The 25,726-nt window shown below is 42.6% G+C and overlaps 1 protein-coding gene across 3 annotated transcripts in view; it reads right to left on the minus strand.

The window, feature by feature from the left end:
- The window catches only part of AOAH (acyloxyacyl hydrolase), a 167,132-nt gene that overhangs the window by 19,920 nt on the left and 121,486 nt on the right, over positions 1 to 25,726 (minus strand). For all 3 annotated transcript variants that reach the window (XM_047849273.1, XM_047849272.1, XM_047849274.1), the window contains exons 15-17: positions 12,251 to 12,287; positions 11,437 to 11,511; positions 3,552 to 3,724 (exon numbers count right to left, since the gene is read on the minus strand). In XM_047849273.1, the coding sequence (XP_047705229.1) occupies positions 3,552 to 3,724; positions 11,437 to 11,511; positions 12,251 to 12,287 (285 nt within the window). The remainder of the gene's footprint in view (positions 1 to 3,551; positions 3,725 to 11,436; positions 11,512 to 12,250; positions 12,288 to 25,726) is intronic.

Consider the following 25,726-nt stretch of genomic DNA (forward strand, 5'->3'; position numbering starts at 1 on the left):
GTGATTTCACTGTCAGGATCTATATTGTATTTTCCCCAATGGAGTTTTCTTTTCTCTCTCTTTTGAGGACAAGGGCTCCATTTTAGTATCGTCTTTACCTCCAAAGCGCATAATAGGTATCTCCAACATATTTATGGAAAGATTGCCTTTCTCATAGACTGTGCCCGAGAGGACTTATCCCTGGTCAAACTTGAAAAGATCTATGTAAGTAGAATCCTAATGTGTGAGATTTACTTTCTGGTGATTCTTCAAAAAGCCTATGCATCTTGCTAGGAATTTTAATTGCTGGTAAGGATTGTGGGGCTGTCACAGACGTTGGCATTGAGGCATTGACTGGGTAGTGACTCAAATAGGGCTAAAAGATGCTAAGAGGGATTTATTACCCCCTTCTCCTTGGCAGGAGTGAGCTAGGAATCTATTCTTGCCCTAGGCCTCCATTACCTGCCGATCTGATGTTGTAGCATTGAAACTTTTCCTAGGTGAATGGTCAGGCTGAGTTCCTACCTGTCCTACTGAGGCAGCAGAGAATGTATCACTGACCCAGGGGATCTCCTTGACCCCTTCTGCTTCCTGACAGCAGGCAGCCAGATGTAGGGTTTGAAATCATAAACTGTGAGATCACGACCTGAGCCAAAGTCAGAGACTTATCCGACTGAGCCACCTGTGCACCCCCTGACCTCTTTCTTGATCCTTAATGGGTGGCTACAGTCAAGTCTAGAAGTATCCTCATCGTGTTTCTAGGCTCAAAGACAGAAGTAAATGGAACACCCTGTTTATTTGCCTACACAATCCTTAGCACTGTGCCCTGGGAATCAGACTTGGCATTTGACTATTGACTAAGATGAGACCGACCCTAACCTAGGCAGAGCAGCTAAACCCTGAGGCTGGCCCAGAATTAACCTGCTTTATTGCTGGCACATGTCTAGTGGGAGTAAAGGTCCAAAGATTAGATTTGAAGCCAGAGCAGAACTGGGACATAGGGTGATAGCCCTCCCCTCAAGCCTCTCATCTTATGTGAGTTATGTGCCAGCTCAAGGAGAAATGGGGAAGCTGGGTAAATCCCACCTACTTTCCTGGGCTGTCTAGGAAGGACACTGATGCTTCGTTGAGGAATTTATAATTTATTTCCCATGGCAACCAGGCAGCAGGGATAATTTAAGATATGAATAATAACTTAAAAACATTAAACAAATTTTAGAGGGTTTCAACTTTCTTCCTAATTGGATTTTTTTTTTCCAAAACCAGGGTTGTTTATATATAACAAATTTGTTCTACCTTTTCCTTCTTCCTCTTTTGTACTGTGAAATGCTAGTGCCTGATTAGTGGCTGGAGAAAGGCCATTTGAGAACAGGGCAAAACCTAAATAAAACAGGGTTTCTCAACCTTGGCACTATTGACATTTTTAGTTGTGGGTGGTTTTCCTGTGCATTGTAGCATGTTTGGGAACATCCCTGGATTCTACTCTTTAGATGTTAGTAGCACACCCTCTCCAGTTGTGATAATGAGTAGGATGGGTAGGTTGTCCCTGGATGAGAACCACTGGCCTAGGGAATCCACCAAAGTGATTGATGAGTCCCCCAAGTCACCTTCTTTCCTTCCCTTGTTCCCTTCCAAATTGCATGGTGTCATTATTGCATACTGTGGTTGAGTGAAGTGAATTATGCATCATATATGAGAGAATTTACGGAGTTGTCTAACCAGAGTTCATGGAAAGAAAATGGAATTTGAAGTCAGAAAACCCAAAGTCAAGTCACCGTTGATGTGATAGAGTAAATTGGAAGCACATCTCCCCTGCCTTCAACTCCTCTTCCCCAGGCATTTCTTAGTATGGGAGAAATCTAGGAATCTGAAAACATCTGTTAGGGGAACTGAAATTTTCAACCCCAATGACTCAAAGAGACATTCTCGGCCCAAATAGTTGTCCTTTGCATGTTCAAGGCAGTCCAGAATGGAGTTAAGCTCTGTGTAAACATGTTACTATCTCTAAGGGTCAGCGTGAAAGCTGTGGGAACAGAAGGAATATGTTTTCCTCGTTGGAGGCTGGACAGTGTTTTTCTTGGATGAAAATGACATTTGGGGCACACTTGATAATTGAAGAGCAAAATGACTTCAGTCTTACTGGTGGGAATCCTAGAAAATGGGTATTTATTGTTGTCCCCCTGGTGACGGGACCAGACTCCTTTGACAAGTGGTTAGAGGGAAACTGCTCATTTTGTGTGTGAGGAGGGGTGGAACTTTCTGAGGGAGGTGGTGGTAAGGGGTTGGCTTAAGCAAGGACTACAGGAGGAGGAGGAGGAGGAGGAGAAGAAGATACTGGAAAGATACAGAGAAGTTATTAATACAAGGGAAAGCTCTCCACCTCCACCCTCTAAGGTGGGCACTGAGGAAGGAATTTCAGGTTTTTCCCTTTAAATTGCTCATCTGACTCATTAGAAACTGCTTGGACCTCCAGAACACTTTAGTAGGAGTTGGTCTAAAGAGGAGGCTATGGCAATATCAGGGAAGGGGCAGACCTTTTAATGAGAGATTGGCACAGGCGTTGTTGACGTGGGGCTGAGGGGAGGGTACACAGGCCCCTTGTTGTAGGTGCCTGTCAGAGAGGACTGAGGCCAGCACTTCCCATCCCCCTTCCCTGCTTAATTTTATCTAATAACACTTATCATCCTCTGACATGCTCCCACTGGAATATAAGCCTATTGGTTTTGATTACTGTGTTCACTGTTAGTTATGCAGTGCCCAGAACAGTGCCTGGCACATAGTAAATATTTCTTGAAAGGACTTTCTCCCCCCCAACACCGAGAGAGCCCTGCTACACCCACGTTACATATACAATAAGCTATACAACATTTGGCAAGGTGCCTGCCTCTCTGAGCCTTAGGGTTTTCATCTATAAAATGGAATTAGTGAAAACATCTTACAGGATTGTTTTAAGGATCAGCATGTCAGCCCTTCCTGATGTGAATTACTACTACTTTTACACTGTTTATAAAACGTATGGATGCTAGAGATGTTATTGGAAGTTTCTGGAGATCTTTAAAGTGTTTTAGAGCCAAGGATTCCCAGTGAGTGTGGGAGCAGGAAGCAAGGCCGCTGGAAGATGTGTTGTGTAGAATTTTAACTGTCCACCAGAGTCCACAGAATTTGTTAGAATTCTGGCCACCAGGGGGCACTCACCATTGAGATTTGGAGAAATCCTTCTTTTCCACAAGAGCTTTATCCGCTTATTCTAGATTTCACTTTTTGTTAAAGGAGTTTCTTGATTTAAACTCTTACCTTTCAATTTGTCCTAATTCTACATTAAAGATTTCTGCCCTTTCTGACTTTGGATCCGGTTCTGCTCACCTTTAGATACTGACCTTTATATCCACACCTCAGTGCTCTTGCCCTTACCTGTTCTGACCTGTGCACTGTGGTGGCATTTTAGGTGTATTCCTATATGGCTCGGACCACATATATTTGAACTATGTATAGCTAACATTGTTAGTTAGTAAACTAACTATATATAACTAACATTGTTAGTACAATTAGCAAAAGTATCTTCAAACTAATACCGAGAGGATAATATCTGTTGTGCAAATTATCCCAGAGAAATGTTCCATTTGGTAAGCCATATAAAATAACATGGCTGCCATTTGGCAGGTGGGAATTTAGATACTTCAGAGTCTTCATGACACTGGAGTATAATTTCTTAGGAGTAGTCATTTCTGGGACTGGGTCAGCTTTCCTGTTGGTGAAAGAAACAGAAAATATCTTAGTAGATAAGGATAAATGTGTACACATACATGATCCCCCCTGGCCTCCTCCCCATGCCCCATACATACAATGTAGTAGCTATTGGTGCTATTTGCAAAATACTTTGGGCTTCCTGACTCTCTTGTGGTTGGGTGGGCCATGTGACTGGTTTAGCCTATCAGACTGTGAGCAGAAGTGTCATACGTCACAGTTGGTGATATGAGAGCCTGTAAAATGCTCTTTGCCATGAGTCTGCACTATGTTCCATATAGCAGCTGCTTCACTAATCTGAGTCCTAGAATAGAGCCCCATGGTGATCCCTGGTGGACAGTGGAGTATGAGTAAATGTTTTTTGCTTTACGCGACTAGGATTTGAGGCTGTTGTTCCTGCAGCATGAGCTTACCTATCCTGACATACACAGTTAATGGAATCATAGGAGTCTGGTATTATTATTTTTTTGACCCTTTGAATTCTGTAACTTCGTCTTTAAACTCTTCACATATATCACAGTTAGGAAAATACAACCTCTCTGAGAAACAAAATGACATTATGTATCCACACAACATCCTTCTTTTCTACATTGAATGTGAACATACACACATTTAGGAATATATCAAGTTTGAATTAAGGTACTAACTTGCATTATCCTGGGAGTAGATTATAGAATTTTCTAAGATTTTCATCTACTCTTTAGGGTTAAAACTGCCTTTTGTTAACCTAAATGGAATAAAAAGTTGTTTTCTATTTTGAGCCCTTAAAATCCCAAAGTTACATAATGATCTTATAGTGGTTTGAGTGGTGTCCCTCAGAATGTGACCTTATTTGGAAATAAGGTTTTTGCAGATATTAAGATGATGTCAAACTGGGTTAGAATGGGCCCTCAATCCGAAGACAAGTGTCTTTATAAGAAGAGAAGGTGTTACACAGACACACAGGGAAGAAGGCCATGTGAAGCTGGAAGCAGAGACTGGAATTATGTTGCCACAAAACACAAGGAAGGATTTCCTTTAGACCCTTCAGAAAGAGCATGGCCCTCTTGAGACCTTGATTTTGGACTTCTAGTCCCTAGAACTGTGAGAGTTGTTTGAAGTCACCCAGTGTGTGGTATTTTGTTATGGCATCCCTTGGGAACTTAACACAAATTCCAAACCAGGCAAAGGAAGTCTATTACTCACAGGCTGGACTCAAGGCATGAGTGACATGGAAGGAAGGGACAGAAAGAAGCCCTGGGTAGATCCACTTAAAATTTTTTTTTTCTTTTTTAAGGTTTTAAGTAATCTCTCCACCCAAAGTGGGGCTTGTACTTACAACCTCCTGAGATCAAGAATCACAAGTTCTACCTACAGAGCCAGCCTGGCACCCTTCCACTGTTATCAGTTTTAAGGGAGCTTCTAAATGACACTGGAAATGTACCAACATTTGAAGTTGGCTTAACTTTTGACCTTGAAATTTATAGTAACATTTCCACAAATGTGCAAAGATGTACATATAAGTATTGCAACATTGTGTGAAATAGTGTAAAGTTAGAAAATGCTAAAAAGCCTGGCTACATAAATTATAGTACACTCATGAAATAGAATGGGATACAGCCAGTAAAAATAATGAAGTAACTAGATACAGGTGATGGTTATACAACACTTTGAATTACTAAATGCCATGGAATTGTTCACTTTAATTTAATTTTTTTAAATTTGCATCCAAATTAGCATATAGTGCAACAATGATTTCAGGAGTAGATTACTTAATGCCCCTTACCAATTTAGCCCATCCCGCCTCCCACAACCCCCAGAATTGTTCACTTTAAAAAGGTTAATTTTATATTATGTAAATTTCACCTCAATAAAATAAATTTTTTTTTAAATAATGAAGTAATCTGTAGGTGTTAGCATGGAAAAGTATTGTTGATTGAAAAGAACAAATTATAGAGTAGTAAGCATAATATTATTTCATTTCAATGAGCATTAATCAGTCTGTAAATTAGAATTTGCATAGACAAAATCTGGATGCAAATACGTTAAACTGTTTCCATTGGTTAGCTTGGAGCAAGGTGGTGGGGGTGGTTGGTAGGCAGTGATGTTGGGGAAACTCACTTCCTATGCCCTGTATTATTTGAACTTTTAATAACAGATGTTATTTTGTAATCAGAAAAATAACAACAATAAAACAGATTCTCATATTATTTTTATTCTTTCTAAAGTAAGGGGGGGGGGAAACTGGACTCTACCTAAATTTTAATGGGAGGAGCAGAAAGCATTGTAATTTTACGTCATTTCCCCTCCCACCCCCCCACCTAGTTCACTTAGTCAAATAAAATCACTTTCTAAATTGCTGCTATCCAGAAGGGACAGGTTGGTCCTGGATGCGAGGTTCACTTTGGCTAATTTGTGACAAGCAACATATACCCATACAGAGGAAAAGGCAGAGAAAGTCTGATTTAGGGGTTGTGGGTAGGGTGCTAGTTGTGGATTATATACATGCTTCTACACTACATAACAGGTTTCTTATACCCCCCTCCCCCGCCAAATAAAAGAAAAAGAAAAGAAAAGAGAGAAAGAAGAAAGAAGGAAAGAAAACGTTGTCCTATTTTACCCTAGCATATAGAACAGACTGCTAAATTCATGTTTTTTTACCTTGGGAAAAAATATACTACTTTATGAGTAAAAATCTTCCTAATTTGCATATAAAGCTCTCATAAGGATTTGACAATAGGTTGTCTACCTACCAAGCGCAGAAGGCTGGGTAGGGGTTTTGGCTTGACTTGCATAAGTGTAGAAGTGCTAGAAGGATCTCAGTTCGTGAAGGGGATTTAGGCTGCCTTGTGGGTTGGCTCAATGCAGGAGTAACCCACCCAGAGTAACTGGTTTTATTTCACTGTGTGTGTTGAATGTGACAGTGAGGATGAAAGGGAAGCAAGCTGGGTGTCTATACCCTATGTTCAATCACCAGTAAGGGTACCACATACTGCTTATTAACTTTTGCCTTGGTACCTCAGTTTTGTTTTTTTGTTTTTTGTTTCCTGCTGATACACTAGCACTTTGGCACGAAGCAATTATGCTGAGCTATGGCTCTCCACTCACATAAAGCCAAGATGAGTTAAGATGGAGAAAAGTCTCCCAAACTCCCTATTTAATGATTATTTTTTGGCTAGAGACACAGACCTGATGATAACAAAGAATCTGAGCTAATTTGTGCTTTTGCACCAGCACCCCATAACTGAACCAAGCATTACCCAAATGACTAATTACTCAGTGAAATCAAAATGGAAGCCTTGGTGTTGCTAATGGAACATTCTCCAGTCATCTTTGCTCCATCATGTACAGCACATTGATATGTGCATTGTCAATCAAACCCTTCGATGTGCATAGCAAAATTACCTGATTTTTAAAAAATTTTTCTTAATGTTTATTTATTTTTGAGAGGGGGAGGGGGAGGGGCAGAGAGAGAGGGAGACAGAATCTGAAGCAGGCTCTAGGTTCTGAGCTGTCAGCACAGAGCCTGATACGGGGCTCGAACCCACAAACTGTGAGATCGTGACCTGTGCAGAAATCAGATGCTTAATAGACTGAGCCACCCAGGTGCTCCCAAATTAACTGATTCTTAAAAAAATTTTTTTTTAAGTAAGCTCTAGGCCCAATGTGGGGCTTGAACTCATGACCCTAAAATCAAGAGTCACATATTCTACCCACTAAGCCAGATAGGGACCCCAAAATTAATGGATTCTCAGTTCAGGCAAGGGCACATGGGTCTAAGTGATAGGTGGTGGGTCACTTCTTCTGGATGCCATAGAAGGTGCCTTCTGACTCTGTCCCTGAAAAATCCTCAATGCCATTTTGGTCTGGGTACTGTTTCTCCTCTGGTGGTTTTTGAGGAGAATTAGCATTAGCGTTTTGGAGACCACAGTTCCAGTGGTTTGGGAAACATCTCTTAGGCCTTCTCTGATGTCCACCAAAGGTTGAATAGGCTGAACTGCAAGCGTCTAACACTCTTCAACCCACGTTTTCTGGAGCCTGTGTGGGGTCCACTCTGCCAGCCTGGATTTGCCTGCACACCCCAGCACCCTGCACCCCTTCTCACTCATGGATGAGCTCCTGCCAGTCACCCAGACGGAGAGGTGAGGGGTTAGGGGAGCTGAGCTCACAGAGGGAAAGCCTGGGACATGTGAGGCTTCCACCGGGGAAAATGATGAGAGAGCAGCCGGCGCCCTCGGCTGTGCTTTCAAAGGTCAGGAACACACGGCAGGGGAAAGACAAAGAGTCTCACCTCCTGGGTGGCTCAGAGCCTGTCCTTGTCCTAATGAATTGTGTCTGATCATGAAAATAAGCCCCGTGACTTGGGTGCAGGGCCGGCTGTGATCTTTTCATTACCCTGGCAGCTATTCCAGCCAGATTTCATCTGGCTGATGCCAGAGAGATGTGCCCCCTCCTAAGGATGAAGGCAAACAGCCTCTGTGGAAAATAGTTCCCAGAACCTGAGCGAAAGCCCAGAGGCTTGTCATGACTGAGTGCTCGGACCTCATGCACAGCTAGCATTTGAGCTTCTAAGCGGCCAGGCAATATAGTCAGCCCTTTCTACAGGCCAGCCAGTTGTAATCACATCTCTGGCCTCGCACTCACCCCCGCTCTAAGAGGCGTCTTGCCACAGACTGGGAAGGAGATGGGAACGCACTGGGCCCGCACTACCTCATGCCTAGAGATCCTGGGTCCCTGGAAGTGGGTGTGCCTTGGAGCATGCTGGCTGCTTGGGAACCTCCTTAGCCTTCCCATGGCCACCCATGCCTCAACTGAGGAGGCCGGGAGATAGAAATGCTCTGAGCATTTCTTTCCCTGCCGGTTTTCCTACCATTTGAGTAGATAGAATGGATTGTTTCCCTCTCCTTGGGGAGCACGTTGGTACCTACCAGCATATTGACTGGTTTCTTCTTAATGCAGTGCTGATCATCTGCCCTAGGTGACATCAGAAACACTGACATTGCAGACAAAAAGATAATGCTTGGGGGCAGGGGAGGCAGACAACCTGTCATAGGGGGGCCCTGGTTCTTTCCATTAGGTGAAAAATGTACAATTAATTATTTCTAGGTCCACTCTAAAGAAAAATGGACCATGTCAATCGGTGTGGATAGTACTGGATGTTTTCAAAATTCTATCACATTGTTGACAATTGCAATGTTCTTGTCAGAGATGTCATGTTGGGATGGGGGCGGAGGCAGGGTTTATGATGTGAGGCCCTTAAGGACATTCCCATTTCCCATGCTGCCCCTGCAAGGTTCTGCTGCTGTAGCTCACTCAAATCTTCCCTATTTCCAGGAATTTTTCTCCTTCTGTATCATTGACCTTCCATAGTTTTTAAGGGGAGTGACAGGAAAGGCCAGGGGAAGCTGGGTTAGCTTTGGCCAAATTGACTACAATCACAACGAGAAAGTTGGATATGTCTATGTTACCTTTCTTCTTAAATTCCAGATACTAAAAGCTGTCTTCCAATCCTGGCCTTCATTCATTTAGCAAGTATTCATTGAGTAACTGCATGAGTTGAGTGAATTGAGAAAGAAGCACATAGCTACATTATTTCAGTACATGCTAGCTAGCATCCTCATGTAAAAAAAAAAAAAAAAGAAAAAAAGAAAAGAGAAAAGTCAAGCAAATATCCCCAAACTTGTTCCAGGACGGACTTATTATGCAACTCATTGCTAGCTTGAGCTTTTTATGAAATTGCTTTGCTCATTTTGGGTTGTCTACTCCACCTTGACGTTCTGGCAGATGGGGAGGTATAGCTGCCATCTGCCTTTATTTTTCTAACCCCACCACAGGACATTGCAAAGTGGGCACCACAGGGACATCCCACACTGCCAACACTGTTCTTTCACCCAAATGCTTGCTGCTTCTCTGCCCAGATCCCTGGCGGGGGGAGTGGCTGGCACAGGTCTCTGGCTGATGTCTGCCTTGCCCTTTGGCTCTTTGGAAAAGGAAAAGCAGGACTGGGCTGGAAGGGCCTCTGAGTAAGCAGGTTCTGTTGCAAAAGTGCAGTTTCAGGGGTTTGGACTCTTGGAGTCAAAGCCGCTTTCCGCAGGTGTTCTTTACTCAGTATCACTGGTTTGCTCTCTATCCCCCCCCAGGGGAATATGATCCAGAGGCTAGCAGGGCACTGGCTGATCTGACATGGGTTCAGTCTGTTTGGTGATGGGACTGGGGTTCCTGAAGCTCAGTGCTTCTCCTTCTAGAAGCTCCTTGTGGTCAGGCACTGTGGCCTGTTTGCCATAATGCCCCAGAGCCTGGCACAGCATTTGGCACATCATAGGTCGTTAATACATACTTTTCAAAAAGCGACTGTCTCAAAGAAAGCAAATAAGGCAAGTGTGGATTGTGGAAAGAGCACAGAACTGAGTCAGAGAACCTGGTCTGCATCTCAAACTTGCTACTCATTCAGTATTAGTGAGTTCCTTCACCTTGCTGAAACTGTTTGCTCATCTGTAAATTGGGGACAATCATACTTTTGTCTTAAGGCTGCTGTGGGGATGAGATAATATAGAGTGGTGCAGCTCTTGGCTCATGGAAAGTTTTGTGGGTGTTTGCTATTTACCAGAGAGTTCCATGTGGCTCATCACAGAGGTTGGGACTTTGGTCCCCAGTGTGTTGCTTTGGGAGTCTTGGGGTTCTGGGGAGGGAGGTAAACCAGCCCAAGGTGTGCCAAAGCAGGGTCTGGCACTCAATATCTTTGCAGGACAGCATGGTATCTCTTGGCCTGAACTCACTTCACTAATTAAGTTTACAGCTCCTTCGCTGTGAGAGTTCCAGGGCTCTCACAACTTGTGGAGTTATTGGTGAGGGCAAACACATTTTCATAACATTGAACTGGGTCTTTAACACAGACTTAGAAAGCTTGGTGAGTGAAAGCAAAGGGTGGGCAGTGAGTAGAATGACCTATTTCTAGTACCACTTGGCTTGGAGGCCAGCTCTGCCATTAATCAATTAATCAAGCAAGTCACATAATGTCTCTTGGCTCTGCTTTTCTGTTTTCTAAAATGGTGGGTGGGTGGGTGGCTACTGGGGAGTTGTTCTAGATCTGATCTCACCTTTTTTTTTTCTTTTTGGCCACAATCACAGGACAGATGGCATTCACATGTGCAGCATATTCTTAGGGGTACACACAATTTTTGAAAAACCTTCCAAAATGGTGTGGGGGAATTAAGGCATTCAACACTTTGAAATCACTACTGATATTAGCAGTTTAGCAAAACTGCTTTCTTACTGTGGGCCATGGGCATACATAAAATTGGCCATAAATGATACACAGTCCTTTTGCAAATGCTCTAAGCCTATGCTGTCTCTGCCATGAGTACCTATATCAGAATATAACTGAGGAAGCTATTCTTATGGGGTAGCAGAAATTCAGCCTTATTTTATTTAAAAGGCCGTTATATTCAGTTTGGATTCTTGGCTAGTAGCAGCATCTATCTTGTGCTACAATTGAGAACTTGTAGCATGACATACCCATTTGTTGTGAGTTGGAACAGAGAATTAATGGATTGGATCTTTTTAAAAGGGCCTTTCAGCTTTACAGGTTGGTTCCGTTGATTTCACATATGTCTGGGACTTGCTAAGACAGAGAAATTCAACTCAACAGCAGGTACTGGGACGCAGTGGAGTGCAGTGGAGGACAAGGAATCCAGAGTCCAAGAACTTTTAAAACTTTTTTTCTCCATAACTCACCCATTGCAGACATCGTTTCCAATCATGGCGTATATAATGATGGCTGGATGATCCAACAGTGGGTCCCTGGACAAACTGAGAAACATAGATGGGATATGAATGGCAAACACTCAGAAGCCATGCTTTGGAACTGATGTCACAGCCTGGATCTGTGAAAGGATCTTTGCGTGCCCCCCTTTTTGGATAACATTTTGCTATTTTTCTTTCATTCCAGTACCACCATTCTCTTTCCCTCTTCTTGTGTATAATCTGTAACCCACTTCCCCATTAGGGAAAGACCACAGAAGTAAACAGAATTGAGAAGAGTGGATTGAAGTCTCCAGTAGGCACATGTGATGCCATCTTTTTAGGACCTTTCCCAGCGTTTTTCATCAAGTGTTACTTGGATACTTCTGTCCAGATTTGTAGGACATCCCAACATCTGTGTATTGAACTTCAAATTCAAGGTTTTCTCAAACTTTCTCTCTGGGAACCCAGGGCCTTGCTTCTGAATTTTAAGCTCAAAATGAGCACATAAAGCAAGAAAATGAAATACATTTTTTTGGTCTTTTGTTCAGCAACTTTGGCCAGACCTAAATTTGATCCCCTTTGTATGTGTTTTTTTTATGATTCTTCTTAAAGAACATATGCAAATTAATCACTTCCTATGCCCACGGGTCCAAGAAGTGATAATGTCCCAATGTTTGGGAGTGGCTAGTAAGGTACTGGTACTCAGTACAAGTGATTACAGGGTAGCCACAGAGGGTTTTCATTCTTTGTTTTTAAATCAGAAACCCAATCTAAAAACAACTTCTTATATCCCACTTTCACTTACCTTTCTATAAATCTGTCCAGGTTTTGGGAAGATGCACCTGAATAATTAAAAGACAATAATTAAAGGTAGTGAGCTCAATTCAACACGATTGGGATGATAGTCTGACTGAAATCATGGAAGAAGCATCACTGTGCAACCAGACATTGTCTGCACCATCACACAGATGGGAAAGCTTCATTCTCCTTAAAGAGTTTTCTGTTTATGTGGCATTATATTAACATGATCCTAAATTCTTTGGATTTCCAAGTCTCAAGATATTTCCTAAGCATGAATGAGTAAGCTTTCTAGTAGATGTGAGAACATGATATACATCTATCACCAAAGAGAAACTACTCCAAAGATCGTTAGGTGAGGGATGAGAAGAAGTAAAAAAGGATTCTTTGAGAACTAGCCATCTCCTTAGAAAGCCGCAGTTAATCACCTGCTGGGATCCCTGCTCACTCCTGAGGCTCCTCCTGGCTGGCTGGTCTGTTCAAGGTTCAGATTGTACAGGTGATATATTTAAACTCCTGTGATGAATGACCACCCTCCCCCTCTCCTTGCTACCACCTGTAATGTATCTCTTATGTGAAAATTGTATTTATTGGATACTCATTTTATTGTGGACACACTGTTAAGTACTTATATTATTAGTTCATTTACACCTTGGCACAACTGTGTGAGGTAGGTATAGTAGTATTCCCATTTTATAGATGAGAAAAGTGAGGCTTACTTAAGTGACTTACCTAAAGCCACACAACTAATAATATGGAGAGCTGCTTAAACCCAGTCCCTTCTGTCTGTAATGCTGAGCTCTGGCACTGCTCCTTTAGGCTGGGAGTCTAGAAAGAGTGAACCCATATAGGTTTATTGCTAGTTTGTCCCTTGGAGGCTGGCCGGCAGTAACGAGTAATCATCAGCTGGGTGACAAGGGACAAGGAAGATTCTCCTACAATTTCCAGCCTTAGAAGCCTGGGGACAGGTGCATCTTATGACAGAGTCAGTGAGTGTTCTTAGAGATCTGCAAAGAGAAAAGGGGAGTGCACAGCCATGAAGGCCATAATGGCCCGTGTTTCCCTGAATCAGTGTGACCACAAGGTGACTGCCTCTTCTTCAAGTGCAGTAGAATCAAGCTATATGGGCAGTGCTGATGTTCCCTTGGTTGACTCAGGAATGTCAGCACATTAAATGGATGTTGCTTTATTTCCCTTTTTTTTGTGTGTTAAATATACAACCCATAAACTTCACCATTTTAACTTTTTTGAGCATCCAAGTGGCTTTAAGTACATTCACATTATTATGCAACCATCAGCATTATCCATCTCCAGAACTTTTCCAGCATCCCAAATTGAAGACTTACACTCATTAAAGAATAACTAGGTCCCTCATATAGGTGGAATCATAATATATTTGTCTTTTTGTGCCTGGCTTATTTCATTTACCATAATGTTTTCATAGTTCATTTGTAACATGTGTTAGTATATCCACTTTTTTAAAGGCTGAATAAGTTTCCATTGTATGGATCTATACATTCATCCATTGATAGGCACTTGGTTTGTTTCTACCTTTTGACTATTGTGAATTATGCTGCTATGAACATTGGTGTGCAAGTATCTGTTTAGGTCCCTGCTTTCAATTCTTTTAGGTATATACCTAATTTAAATTGCTGGACCATATGGCAATGCTATGCTTAATTTTTTTTTTTGAGGGACTGTCATACTGTTTTTTTATTCCCTTTATGTTAGTGAGGCAGGGTACATTTGATATGAACACAAACATAGAAATTAAGAGCAGTCAATTCATCTCGGCACGCATGCATCCATTCACCCTCTCCATTGGTTTGCTGAACACGTACCATGTGCCTGACATACAGTAGGGAGTTGACAAATGGGTTGGATGCAGACTCTATGTCTGAGGAGCAGCATTTAAAGGGGGTAAACACATAACTGAGTGCTGGTGAAAGTTTTAATGCCCATCCAAACCCAATGAGAATGTGCCAGATTTTACAACACTGAGTCCTAAATGTACAGACTCAAAGACTTTCTGGGTGTTAGAGGGTTCCCATCGTTCTCAAGAGGAAAGAGAAGGAGGGCAGCCATTGCATGCTGACATATCCCATGGTGTCTCACTCATCTCATTGGCTGGCCTTTCATTCAGTTCCAGCCCCATGACTCTCAACTTCCCATTTTCAATAGGATAACAATCAAGAGGTGTTTAATTCTCACTCTTTGATTTTTCTTTTAATGAGAAATGAAAACTAATGAAAGCTCAAGCCATGAGTGGGAAAAAAATTAAAGGACCAGGTCAGGCCAATAATTTTCCTCATTATCCAGACTGCAGCTGGGAATTTGAGGTGCTGAGCACCCACAGAGCTGGAGGGAAATGAAAATGAAAACCTGTCATGGCTTGCCACATGGGCCGCCCCCTCCCAGTGCCCACACCACCCACATCCCTTTGCTGCTCAGGACAAGGATGGCAGGCCAATTGCAACTGGGTGTGGCGAATTTGAAAACAACAATCACAAACTTCCACTCAAGGGGAGAGAACATGCCTACTCTTCTTTACTCACATGTTAAGGGTTTTTTTTTTTCTGCTGAATATTTATAATATGAGCACAGAATTTTCTGTTTCCAGAGTTGTTGTGCCTTCCATGATTTATATTTCCTTTTGGGAATCTCAGTTTTATGAAATTATGTAATTAGGTAATTTCCACATCACTCTCTCTTCTTAATTCCCGTTTCCTGTTGTCCTGCTACCCTTTTTAAGCCCCATCAACATTTGCTGTCTCTCTCCCTCCCAAGCCCTCTTGTCTTCCTCCTCTTGTATATAGACTTCTTCTCAGCTGCTGATTTTACTGCTGCTGTTGTAGAAAATACTGAAGCATTTGGAACTGGAAGATGTGAGCAGGAAAGAAAGACAGCCCCTAGCCTGTGGGATGTGGCAAAACAAGGGGGACATTTGAAGAACTGTAACTACCCTTAAGAGATCCATAGTCTGGTCTCTACAATTATAGTTCAGAGAAATGGAAAAGGTGTGACTATGAAATAGGGACATTTTATTTATTCATTGAAGTGGTCCAATGGAGAATTAAAGGAATTCTTTCCCCAATTAAAGGAAGAAGGGGGTCTTTTTTGGCCATCAAAGTCTGAATTCCGGCTCATTTAGTGCCTTTTTTCCTAACATTTATTTATTTTGAGAGAGAGAGAGAGAGAGGGGAGGAGGGGCAGAGGAGGGAGGGAGGAAGAAAGAGAGAGAGAGAGAGAGAGAGAGAGAGAGAATCCCAAGCAGGCTCTGCACAAATTGTGAGATCATGACTCACATTGAGCTGAATTGAACTGAAATCAAGAGTCAGAAGCTTAACCGACTGAACCACCCAGGAACCCCTCATTCATTGCATTTTAAATGAGGAATTGTGCACTGCAAGGAGAGAAGAAGGGTTTCACATAATCTCAGCATTGGTTGTTCTCCCATAAATAAATTTCAGTGTACATTTCCACTGCTGGATCAGTGTTGACCATAGCAGCAATTCCTTCATATTCTGGGCATTCAGATCAACTGGTAAGATGCTTTTCATGGTCTTATAAATGAGCTTGTAACTTTCTGTGCCTGGCCCAGAACAGAAGTGCTCTGTCTCAAATTCTTCATGGGAAAAGATGAAGTATATTTATATATTTTTTTTTAATTTTTTTTTTCAACGTTTATTTATTTTTGGGACAGAGAGAGACAGAGCATGAACGGGGGAGGGGCAGAGAGAGAGGGAGACACAGAATCAGAAACAGGCTCCAGGCTCTGAGCCATCAGCCCAGAGCCCGACGCGGGGCTCGAACTCACGGACCGCGAGATCGTGACCTGGCTGAAGTCCGACGCTTAACCGACTGCGCCACCCAGGTGCCCCAAGATGAAGTATATTTAAATATAACAGGTCTTCAGAAATTAATGCATTAACTTGATAACACTTATGGACTACTTCCTGTGTGCCAGGCATTGCAATAGATGTTGGGGACACACCAGTAAGTAGAACAGATACAGTCCCTATTTTTATGAAGTTTATAGTTCTGAGGCAAATAATGAACATAAAGTGTGAGGATTCAGAGAAGCCCTGAAGAAGCGTTAAGCTGTGCACTGAAAGAAAACTAGGTGTTTCCTTTCTTGATGTTCGAAGACAATAACTTGTTAATTAATTTACGATAAAATATTTGATGCTTTTTTATACATGATGCAGAAAGAAATCCCAAGTTTAAGGCCATTTTGCTATAACTGTCTGAATAGGACAAGGGAAGATCCAGGTTTCAAGTTCTAAAGCTTATATAACTTGAAGAAATTATAAAGAATCCTCTTTAAGGAAAAGGACACAAAACAGAAAAATGAGACCTGACATAAAGGGAAGCCAAAGTGGGAAGAAAGAAGGGTCTGAACCAATTGTGGTTAGATATCTTAAGTTGGAAAATTTTACAAATTCATATGGTCGCCAAGCTTGGGAGGCCCTCAAGCTAGAATATCATTAGCTTCATAACTCTGCCTCTTGATGCTCCTTAAAGGTCATGTGTGAAGTCTTGGGGCATCAGTGCCAGGTGGGACCTCCAAGAGCATGTGATCAGGCAGCCCATTTTCCAGATGAGGCCCAGGGGCAGAAAGAGACTTGCTCAAGGTCCTACAGCTAGTAAGCGGTAATCCATTTCGGATGTCAATTTAACAATACACATCAGTTATGATTGAACTAGATCATTTTAGTTCCTATATGAGAATATGTGAATTATATTATTCATTCTTCTATGAGACCATGTCGCTGCCAGGAGACCCCTTTCCCACTTCCTGAGTGAGAACTGAAGGTTTTTTTCTCTGTGCCTCTGTCCACGTCTGGGTTTTGGGGAGCCTTGAGACTAGGTCGGGAGATATCAGAAGACAATAAAATGCTAACCTCACTGCTGGTTTGGTGGTACTCATTCTGGTCTTCTTCTTCAATCGACCTGCTACTATTTACTTTTCAGAGTCTTCTAGCACCTGCTCCATACTTTCTGACAAGGCTTTATAGCAGCTTTCAGGGGGGCAGGCTGGGTGGAGCATACTTACTCTATTGTACCCAGAACCAGAAACCTAAGAAGCGTTATAGAGAGTATAAAATGTTCATGGAAAATGTGCTATCATACACAGACATAAAGTAAATCTAATAATGTTTTTTTAACTTTCATTAGATTTTAAATAATGCAGATTTTGCTCATATTTTTATAATTGAGGAAGCATTTTGAAGAGTATGATGTATATACATCCAGTTAAAAAATCAGCCACAAGAAATTTAAATTCCTTTTCTCTAAAAATGTTGTTTGCAATAAGTAGAAACATTCAGACTAATACATTGACCTTGAGCTCAAAATAGTAGGCACTTAATAATTGTTGTGACAGTTTTTGCTGGTGTTTCTACTACTGAAAATGCTTTCAAATTCACAAGTGTGGTTCTGAATTTCTATGACAAGCTAGATAAATGATTCCCCAAAACATATATTTTTTAAAAGAATATAATCGCCTTCCCAGAATGGCTCTGATCTCCCTCATAGTCTCATAACTTGACACAGCTTCACAAGCATCCCTCAGCCACGCTGAACTTCTCTCTTCCTCTTTCTCAAAGATATTTTGCCCTTGGAGCCTCTTTGCACTGAGTCACCATCTCCCTCTGCTTTTTGGATTCCTATTTTTTTTTTCCTGCAGGGAAGTCTGCTCAAACGTACCTTCTCTGTGAAGTTTTCCTCTCCTTCTCCAGGCAGAGGTAAATATCTCTCACCTCCAGAGACCTCAACCTACCTCTATTTTAGTGTCATTTCAGAAGAACACTGATTGTCTCCTTATTTGTCTCTCTTTTCCATGTAGTTATGATCTCCTTGAAGGCAGGGGCTTTGTCTTGTCCATCTTTCTATTTCTAGCACCTATTACAATATCGGAGAAGAAACAGAGGGAGTAGTGGGGGCAAAATCAAGTGGAAAATGAGAGGATGGGAAGTAAGAGAAGACCAAAGGTAAAAGGCACATCCCAGCATGCTTTGGAGCTGATAAAAAAACATGGCAAATTCATTTAAGCTATCAACACAAGTAGCAGGGAGCTTTCCCCACAATGTCCTTTATCTCAAATCCTAAACAAATGAGCTCTACTGAGGGGCCCCTGGGTGGCTTAGTCTGACTCTTGATTTCAGGTCATGATCTCACAGTTCATGGTTTTGAGCCCCATGTTGGGCTCTGTGCTGACAGCACAGAGCCTTCTTGGGATTCTCTCTCTCCCTCTCTCTTTCTTGCTGCCCCTCCCCCATGTGCACACTCTCTCTCAAAATAAATGTTTAAACATTTAAAAGGGGGGGGATCTATTGAAAGGAGACCCCCTAGGACTTCAGCAACCTTTGCCATTGACAATTACATAAAAAAAGTAGAAGATATTTGCTTCTGAATTTGCCCTCTATAGGTGGGGAGATTCAAGAGGTACAGGATGGAAATCCTGACCTAACAGAAGAAATGAAAACTCATTCTCTTCACATTATAATCATTGTCAGGTGCCCTGCTTCTATCTAGATGAGTTGCATGGAACAAGGAGAAGCCAGGCAGGGCTGTGTAGATAAGTGCTAAGAAATAGTTCCACTTGGATCAGAATGTCTCCACTGTTTAATGATTCTTTGAGATTGAAAGCCTTGAAAATATTAAAAATGGGAATAAATCCTCCTAATATAAGGAGGGAAATGTGCCCCTCTATACAAAATGTATCAAATTGAAATGTTTTTAACTCAAAAGTTTCTATTAAAATCAAACAGTGTATCTTGGAGATACGTTTGGTCCTTAGGATAAATAGGAAGTTTTGATACCTTGCAGGCATTGAGCATATCTGCATTTACCTTTTAGATCAAGCAACTCAAAAACTGGTATTAAAACCTGGCTTTTTTAGTGCTAGGAATTTATCCAAGGGATACAGGAGTACTGATGCATAGGGGCACTTGTACCCCAATGTTTATAGTAGCACTCTCAACAATAGCCAAATTATGGAAAGAGCCTAAATGTCCATCAAATGATGAATGGATAAAGAAATTGTGGTTTATATACACAATGGAATTCTACGTGGCAATGAGAAAAAATGAAATATGGCCTTTTGTAGCGACGTGGATGGAACTGGAGAGTGTGATGCTAAGTGAAATAAGCCATACAGAGAAAGACAGATACCATATGGTTTCACTCTTATGTGGATCCTGAGAAACTGAACAGGAACCCATGGGGGAGGGGAAGGAAAAAAAAAAAGAGGTTAGAGTGCAAGAGAGCCAAAGCATAAGAGACTGTTAAAAACTGAGAACAAACTGAGGGTTGATGGGGGGTGGGAGGGAGGGGAGGGTGGGTGATGGGTATTGAGGAGGGCACCTTTTGGGATGAGCACTGGGTGTTGTATGGAAACCAATTTGTCAATAAATTTCATATAAAAAAATAAATAAATAAATAAAATTAAAAAAAATTAAATTAAAAAAAATAAAAAAAATAAAACCTGGCTTTTTTTTTTTTTTTTTTTTTTTTTTTGCTGTGAGCACACTGCATCATGGCTCCCAAATAGAAACATCCCAGTTGTTTTGTTATAAATAATTTCTCTCATTGCCTCCCAACATTCTGGGTTGAGATTAAAAACTTGACCCAGTGGTTGGGTTTACTAAATACTTACTGAGGGCCTACTTCTGCTTGGCAAGATAATTTCTTTGCTTCTCTCCTGTGCTCTGTGGCTTTTAAAAAATTGTTTTAAAATTTCCATTTTAAAATCATTTCCAAGAAGTTAACATAATTTTCAAAGGTTGAAATAGTTTACAAAAGTTGCAAAAATAGAACAAAGCATTTGCACATATCTTTTATCCAAACTCCCTGAAAGTGAACATCTTTCACAGTCATGGTACAGTTATCAAGATCAGGAAATTCAATACTGTTGTCAAATCTATAGACCTATTTAAATTCACTGATTGTCCCACTCATGGGTCAGTCCAACTCAGACCCAACACTTTCTGGGTCAGTCCAACTCAGGATCACATATTGTATTTAGTTTTATGTCAGCCCAGTCTCCTTTAACCTGGGCTAATTCTTCAAAGTTTTATGACCTTGACACTTTGTAAGGGTACTGACCAATTATTTTATAGAACACCCTTCAATTTGGGTTTGTCTTATGTTTCCTCCTAATTAAATTCAGGTTGTGCATTTTTGTCAAGAATACAGTAGCAAGTGCTCAGACAGCTAGTTAAAGCCACAGAATCTGTTTTATTAGAGAATAGAGACCATGGTGGGGGGAAGTGATAATAAAAATAATACGTTCTTGTATGTGTAACTGAATTCAGCTCTACCTGGATTAATACTCATTTCTAGTTTGTTTCTTCATCCTTCTTTTACTTTTTTTTCTTTCCTCTCCCTTTCTGAGAGGATCACTTTCGATAAAGAGGGAAGGCTAACAGAGTGCTGGGTCAAGGTATCTAATTCTGATGTTCAGCTGCCTCTGGGCAGGTATGGGTCATCTTGACAGTGTGACAGTGAAGTGAAGATAGTGGCTTTAGAAGCCAGAATCTGAAAGAGGGACAGCATGGCATGGTTGGGAGCAGGCATAGACACTCTCTGACATGGCTTGTACGAGACAGACACGGGTTTACACTCTACCACTGATGAGCTAATGGACTTTGGGTGAGTTATTAAACTTATCTAAGCCCCAGTTTCCTCACCTGTAAAATAGGGTTGCTTTGTGGATTAAATGGGGATAAAGTATGCAAAGTACTTAGCATAGTGTCTGGGTGAAAGAAGGTACATTTTATGAACTAAATATTTGTGTCCCTCCAAAATTCATACGTTGGAACCTAATTCCCATCATCATGATATTTGGAGGTGGGACCTTTGAGAAGTAATTAGGTCCAAAGGATGGAGTTCTCATGAATCAAATCTGTGCCCTTTAAGAAGAGGCAGAAAGCTAGGGCGCTTTCTTTCTGCCATGTCACAAGAGGATACAAGGAGAAGTCAGCAGTTTGCAACCCGGGAGGGGGCTCTCACCCAGAACTCCCCCTGCTAGCACTCTGATCTTGAACTTCCAGACTCTAAAACTGTGAGAAATAAGTTTATGTCATTTATAAGATAGTCTATGTTTGTTGTTGTTGTTGTTAAAGCAGTCTGAACTAAGCCTGCAGTACTTAATATCAGCTAAAATCTATAAAAGTAGTAATAACAATAGCAACCTCCAAACCTCTCCAGCTAAATCCACCCATCCTGCTAATGGATGCTCCTGAGGAATCATGCCCTGACCAATGGTCCCTCCTAGATGGTATTCCCCAGGTAGAACACAATTAGCTGGCCAGGGCCTGAAAAGACATCGATGTATTCTTTCTGGCTTGGAGCAAGGCCTGAATGGTGGTGTTTCTGTGTCCAAGGCAAGCTCCTTCGACAGTTCTCTTGCTTGTTGAGGAAGCAAGCTGCTTTCTGGCAAATCTCTGCAAGTCTAACAGCAGGATGGATGGTTCTCTCATGTTCACTCTTATTAGAACATCCCCCAGGAGCGTCTTCTCTCCTTCTGCTTCTCACCCCGGGCCTGGTCACCTTGTAGGAGCTCTTCCCACTTTTGACTTGTTGTACATTGAAGTCCTACTTTTACTTGCACAGTCCCTGGCCACTTAAGACCTGGGAGGGGGTCCGAAGCCTCAAATGGCCACAAGGGCCAGGTAGCTAAGCCCATAGTCCACCTGAAGGGCAGGCCACTACTCAGCTCCAACCAATCATTGCCAGGCAGGGGTGTGGCTGTGTTGCCAGAACTGCTGATTTTCAGACATAGATAAAAATGGGATTTTTATGCAAGAGCTCTCGAGTTTTAAATATGAGCAACAAATCAGATTAAAAACAAAACACTTAACCATGGAGTGACCCTGAAGATTGCTGGTCTAAAACAGTCTGATTTAGAATTTCAGAGCCATGGAGCTTGGATGGAAGTTGAGATTATCTGGTTAAAGCCCTTTATTTTACACAGAGGGAAACTGAGGCTCAGAACAGGGAGGGACTCACGGAGGCTATGGAGCCAGCCAGTGAGAGGTCAGGACCTGAATGTGGTCATGCATCCATTAATGGTTAGTCTTTTTTATCCTTTGTGCCTATTACAGCAGCTGGTGCTCAAAAACACCAGCAGACTTAATATCAGCATGGAGATGAGTTTAGGGTTCGCCTCTCCCCTCACTTTTCACTGGAGAGCAACAGGAATGAGTTGTACTGTGCTGCGGTGCATGAATGAGGTGACTTGCTTTGCCGGTAATCTTGTGGGGTTCATCTCAGAGCAGTGATTTGTAGAAGAAACAGTTGAGCGGCCATCAGGAGGGAGCACGAAGCTGAGCTCATAGCCGTCATGGACACGTAGTACCCTGCTCTCTTCTTCCTCCCTCTCCCCTCCCTCTGCTTCTGCTCCTCACCCCTCTGCTTCCCGCCACCTCCCACTTAGCCTTCCCAGCACCTTACCATGTAGATGGCCTGAATATAAATTTCATACGCTGCCCTGAATTTTGCCCCTTTACCCTAGTTTCTCTGGTCTGCCAGATTCTCTCCCATTCTCTAGATGGTTTAATGCAAGCTGAAAGAAGGGAACCAGCAAGTTCTTGGAGTGGGGGAGGGGCAGTGGAGTTCAAGCTCAAATCCGGTTTGCAGCAAAAGGATTGAGGTGGGGTCAGGTAGGTAAGGCTGTGACACATGCTGTGTGGCAGCATGTTAAAATTCTCCAAGTTCCGGGGAGCCTGGGTGGCTCAATCGGTTAAGCAACTGACTTCGGCTCAGGTCATGATCTCACGGTTCGTGGGTTTGAGCCCCGCATGGGGGCTCTGTGCTGACAGCTCAGAGCCTGGAGCCTGCTTCAGATTCTGTGTTTCCCTCTTTCTCTGTTCCTCCCCTGCTCGTTCTCTGTCTCTCTGTCTCTCAAAAATAAATAAAAACGTTAAAAAAATTAAAAAAAAATTCTCCAAGTTTCTTATCTATATACTTCCAGCTGGTCCCCTGCTCCCACTTCTGGCGTGTGGGGGAGCACATGCGTGCACAGAGAGGGGTGGCCTCACACTGTGTGGGAGATCAGGCCTGGAAAACAGAATTCCTGTAAGCACTTTTGACTTTCTGAAAACAAAATGACCCCAAATAGGGGTTTACACTAAGGTTTTGCTAAACCTGCAGAATCAAAGTGAGGAAGGCTACCAGTGACAAAAGACATTCCAGGCTAGTAAAGTCTCCTTGGGAAACTGTGGAGATGCTACGCGTGGCCCAGGAATGGGTAGGTCAGAGTGCCCACCTCTGTAGGCTGTGTGCTGTGGCCATGGGGGCTCAGGGGCTGGGATCTGTGTGTCTTTTAAAGCATATGAGTCTTGTTTATTTTAGAAGTGGATGACTTGTGAATTTTTGTTTACTTAAAAACACATGTTGCATACTCCTTTAACATTTGTTTTTCTTCTACCTTTTATTTTAAAAATGAAGTATAATCTTGCCAATCGTGGCTTTTGCCCACTGTGGAGGTATTCAGGTTGGCAAAGGATTACTGTGTGTGCTTTTCTTCTCTTCAAAGGCTAAATGTAACTCCTGAGAGTTATTTGAGTTTATAAGAAAAAAAGTGTGTTGGCTTGACTTTTCCCTACTACGTGCAGCAGAGGCTGAGCTCAGTGCTAGAGTACAAATATGGTTCCCTCGGGGCTCATGCTCACTATTGCACTGGAAAGTTCCACTTGAAGCAGCTTCAAGCCAAATAAAGGGTGACCAGAGGCAGCAACAGAGGACTTGTGTAAGGTGGCAGAAGTTTGGCTCTGCTGGACGTGTGAATGGGAGCAGTGAGATCAGGCAAGGACAGTGAGGGCTGAAATAAAAGCTAGCATTCATTGACTCTTTACTGAGCATGAGGCTTTGAGGCCCAATGCCAAGGTCTCCAAACGTGGAACATGCAGCATGGGTATGAGAGGTAGTTTGGGGGTCCATGTTTGCCTCACTGGACTCTCAGATGGATATTGATTGGCATCCACATTTATAGGTCTACCTCTGAGAGGTGATCATATTTGAAAACCTTCATCTGCTCCTCCACCTTCTAGAATATTCTAGGGCTCCCAGCTCAACAAGTCAAAGCTTGTTTTCCAGACTCTACTACCCCACAGCTTCCGTCCTTTGCCCCACCCATCCTTACTGCCCCACACTGTAGCTCTCACTTCCCTCCACCCCAATCCTGCCTTTGTCCTACTTTCCTCCAGCCTTGCAAGGGGAGCCCTAGCCCACTGCCCAGGATGCACCCATTCCCCAGGGCTGCCTTGAAGTCCTGCCCATTTCTCCTCTGTTCCTGGCCCCAGCTCCCCTCAGTCACTCTCAGACCTGCTGTCCACCAGGCTCCAATCATTTCCCGTTCTTATCCCTTGCTCAGCCTTTTCCTCCCAGAGGAAGAGCCCTCTTTTTCTGTGAGATTCTCCTGGTCCAGCCAGCTGCCCCTCACCCATGACCCTGCCCACTGCTGTCGCGAGGGGCCTGTAGACCCAACCCCAGATGTCCCCTTGTTCTGTCCTTACACTCGGTGAGCAACAGGCTTTCCCATCATGGGCGTTCATCTTTTAAATGTATTTTTGTGTTTTCAAATCTACTTTTTTTTTTTAAGAAACAATGTACATTGAAAAAGTGACTGATATTTTGAAATGCTGAGGAAATAATAGGACAGGTGGTAGGTGGAGTTTGCAATGATGATGGACATTTAGAAAGCACTGCATTTTTCCCATTCAACCTTAAATAGCCCTGTGAAGTTCAAGTATGTCCTGTTATTATCCCCACTGTGCAAAGTGGGCCCCATCTGGGTTTTGTGATGAATTCTGCATGTCATGTGATGTAGTTTAAAAATTGGCTTTATTGGAGAAGGGGCAAACATACAAGGCAAGGCTTGTTCCCCGAACCCCATCACTCACTGACTTTGGGTGCAGCCTTTCCCTCCGCAAAATAGGGTGAAGGCGACCTACTGGGGCTACCTTGTTGTCTAGGCAACCCAGAGTGACATCCCGGGTCAACTTTGGCAATTGCGTGCATTGAACCATGACCCACATTCTATATAGATGCAGAAACGGGCCAGGGAAATTAAACTATTTGTCTAAGTCACACACCAATTCCAGCGCCTAAATTCAAAACCAGTCTACTAGTTTACATGGCAAGGAAATGAAATGATTTTACGAAGCAACAAGAGTGGGATACCTCTGCAATTGTTCTCTGGGAATCGCTTTGCATCTCTGAGAAGTGAGGTGACATTCTGTGAGGACCCAGCCAACCACAAGGTGTACTGACCCTTTCCCTGTCCCTATGCGGCCCCGCTCCGCAGGTCCTCTGGGCAAGCTGGGAGCTGTAGGAGTTTGCTGCAAATCGCCTTTGCCCATTGTAAAGATTTAGCTGGAAGCTTTCTGGGCAATCAGTACCCAACTTAAAGATGACTTTGGCATTATACATCTTAAAATGCTTTATAATCACTGGCAATGGTTCATGGTAGAGGTAT

The sequence above is a fragment of the Prionailurus viverrinus genome, chromosome A2 (assembly GCF_022837055.1).
Source record: "Prionailurus viverrinus isolate Anna chromosome A2, UM_Priviv_1.0, whole genome shotgun sequence".
Classification (NCBI taxonomy): Eukaryota; Metazoa; Chordata; class Mammalia; order Carnivora; family Felidae; genus Prionailurus; species Prionailurus viverrinus.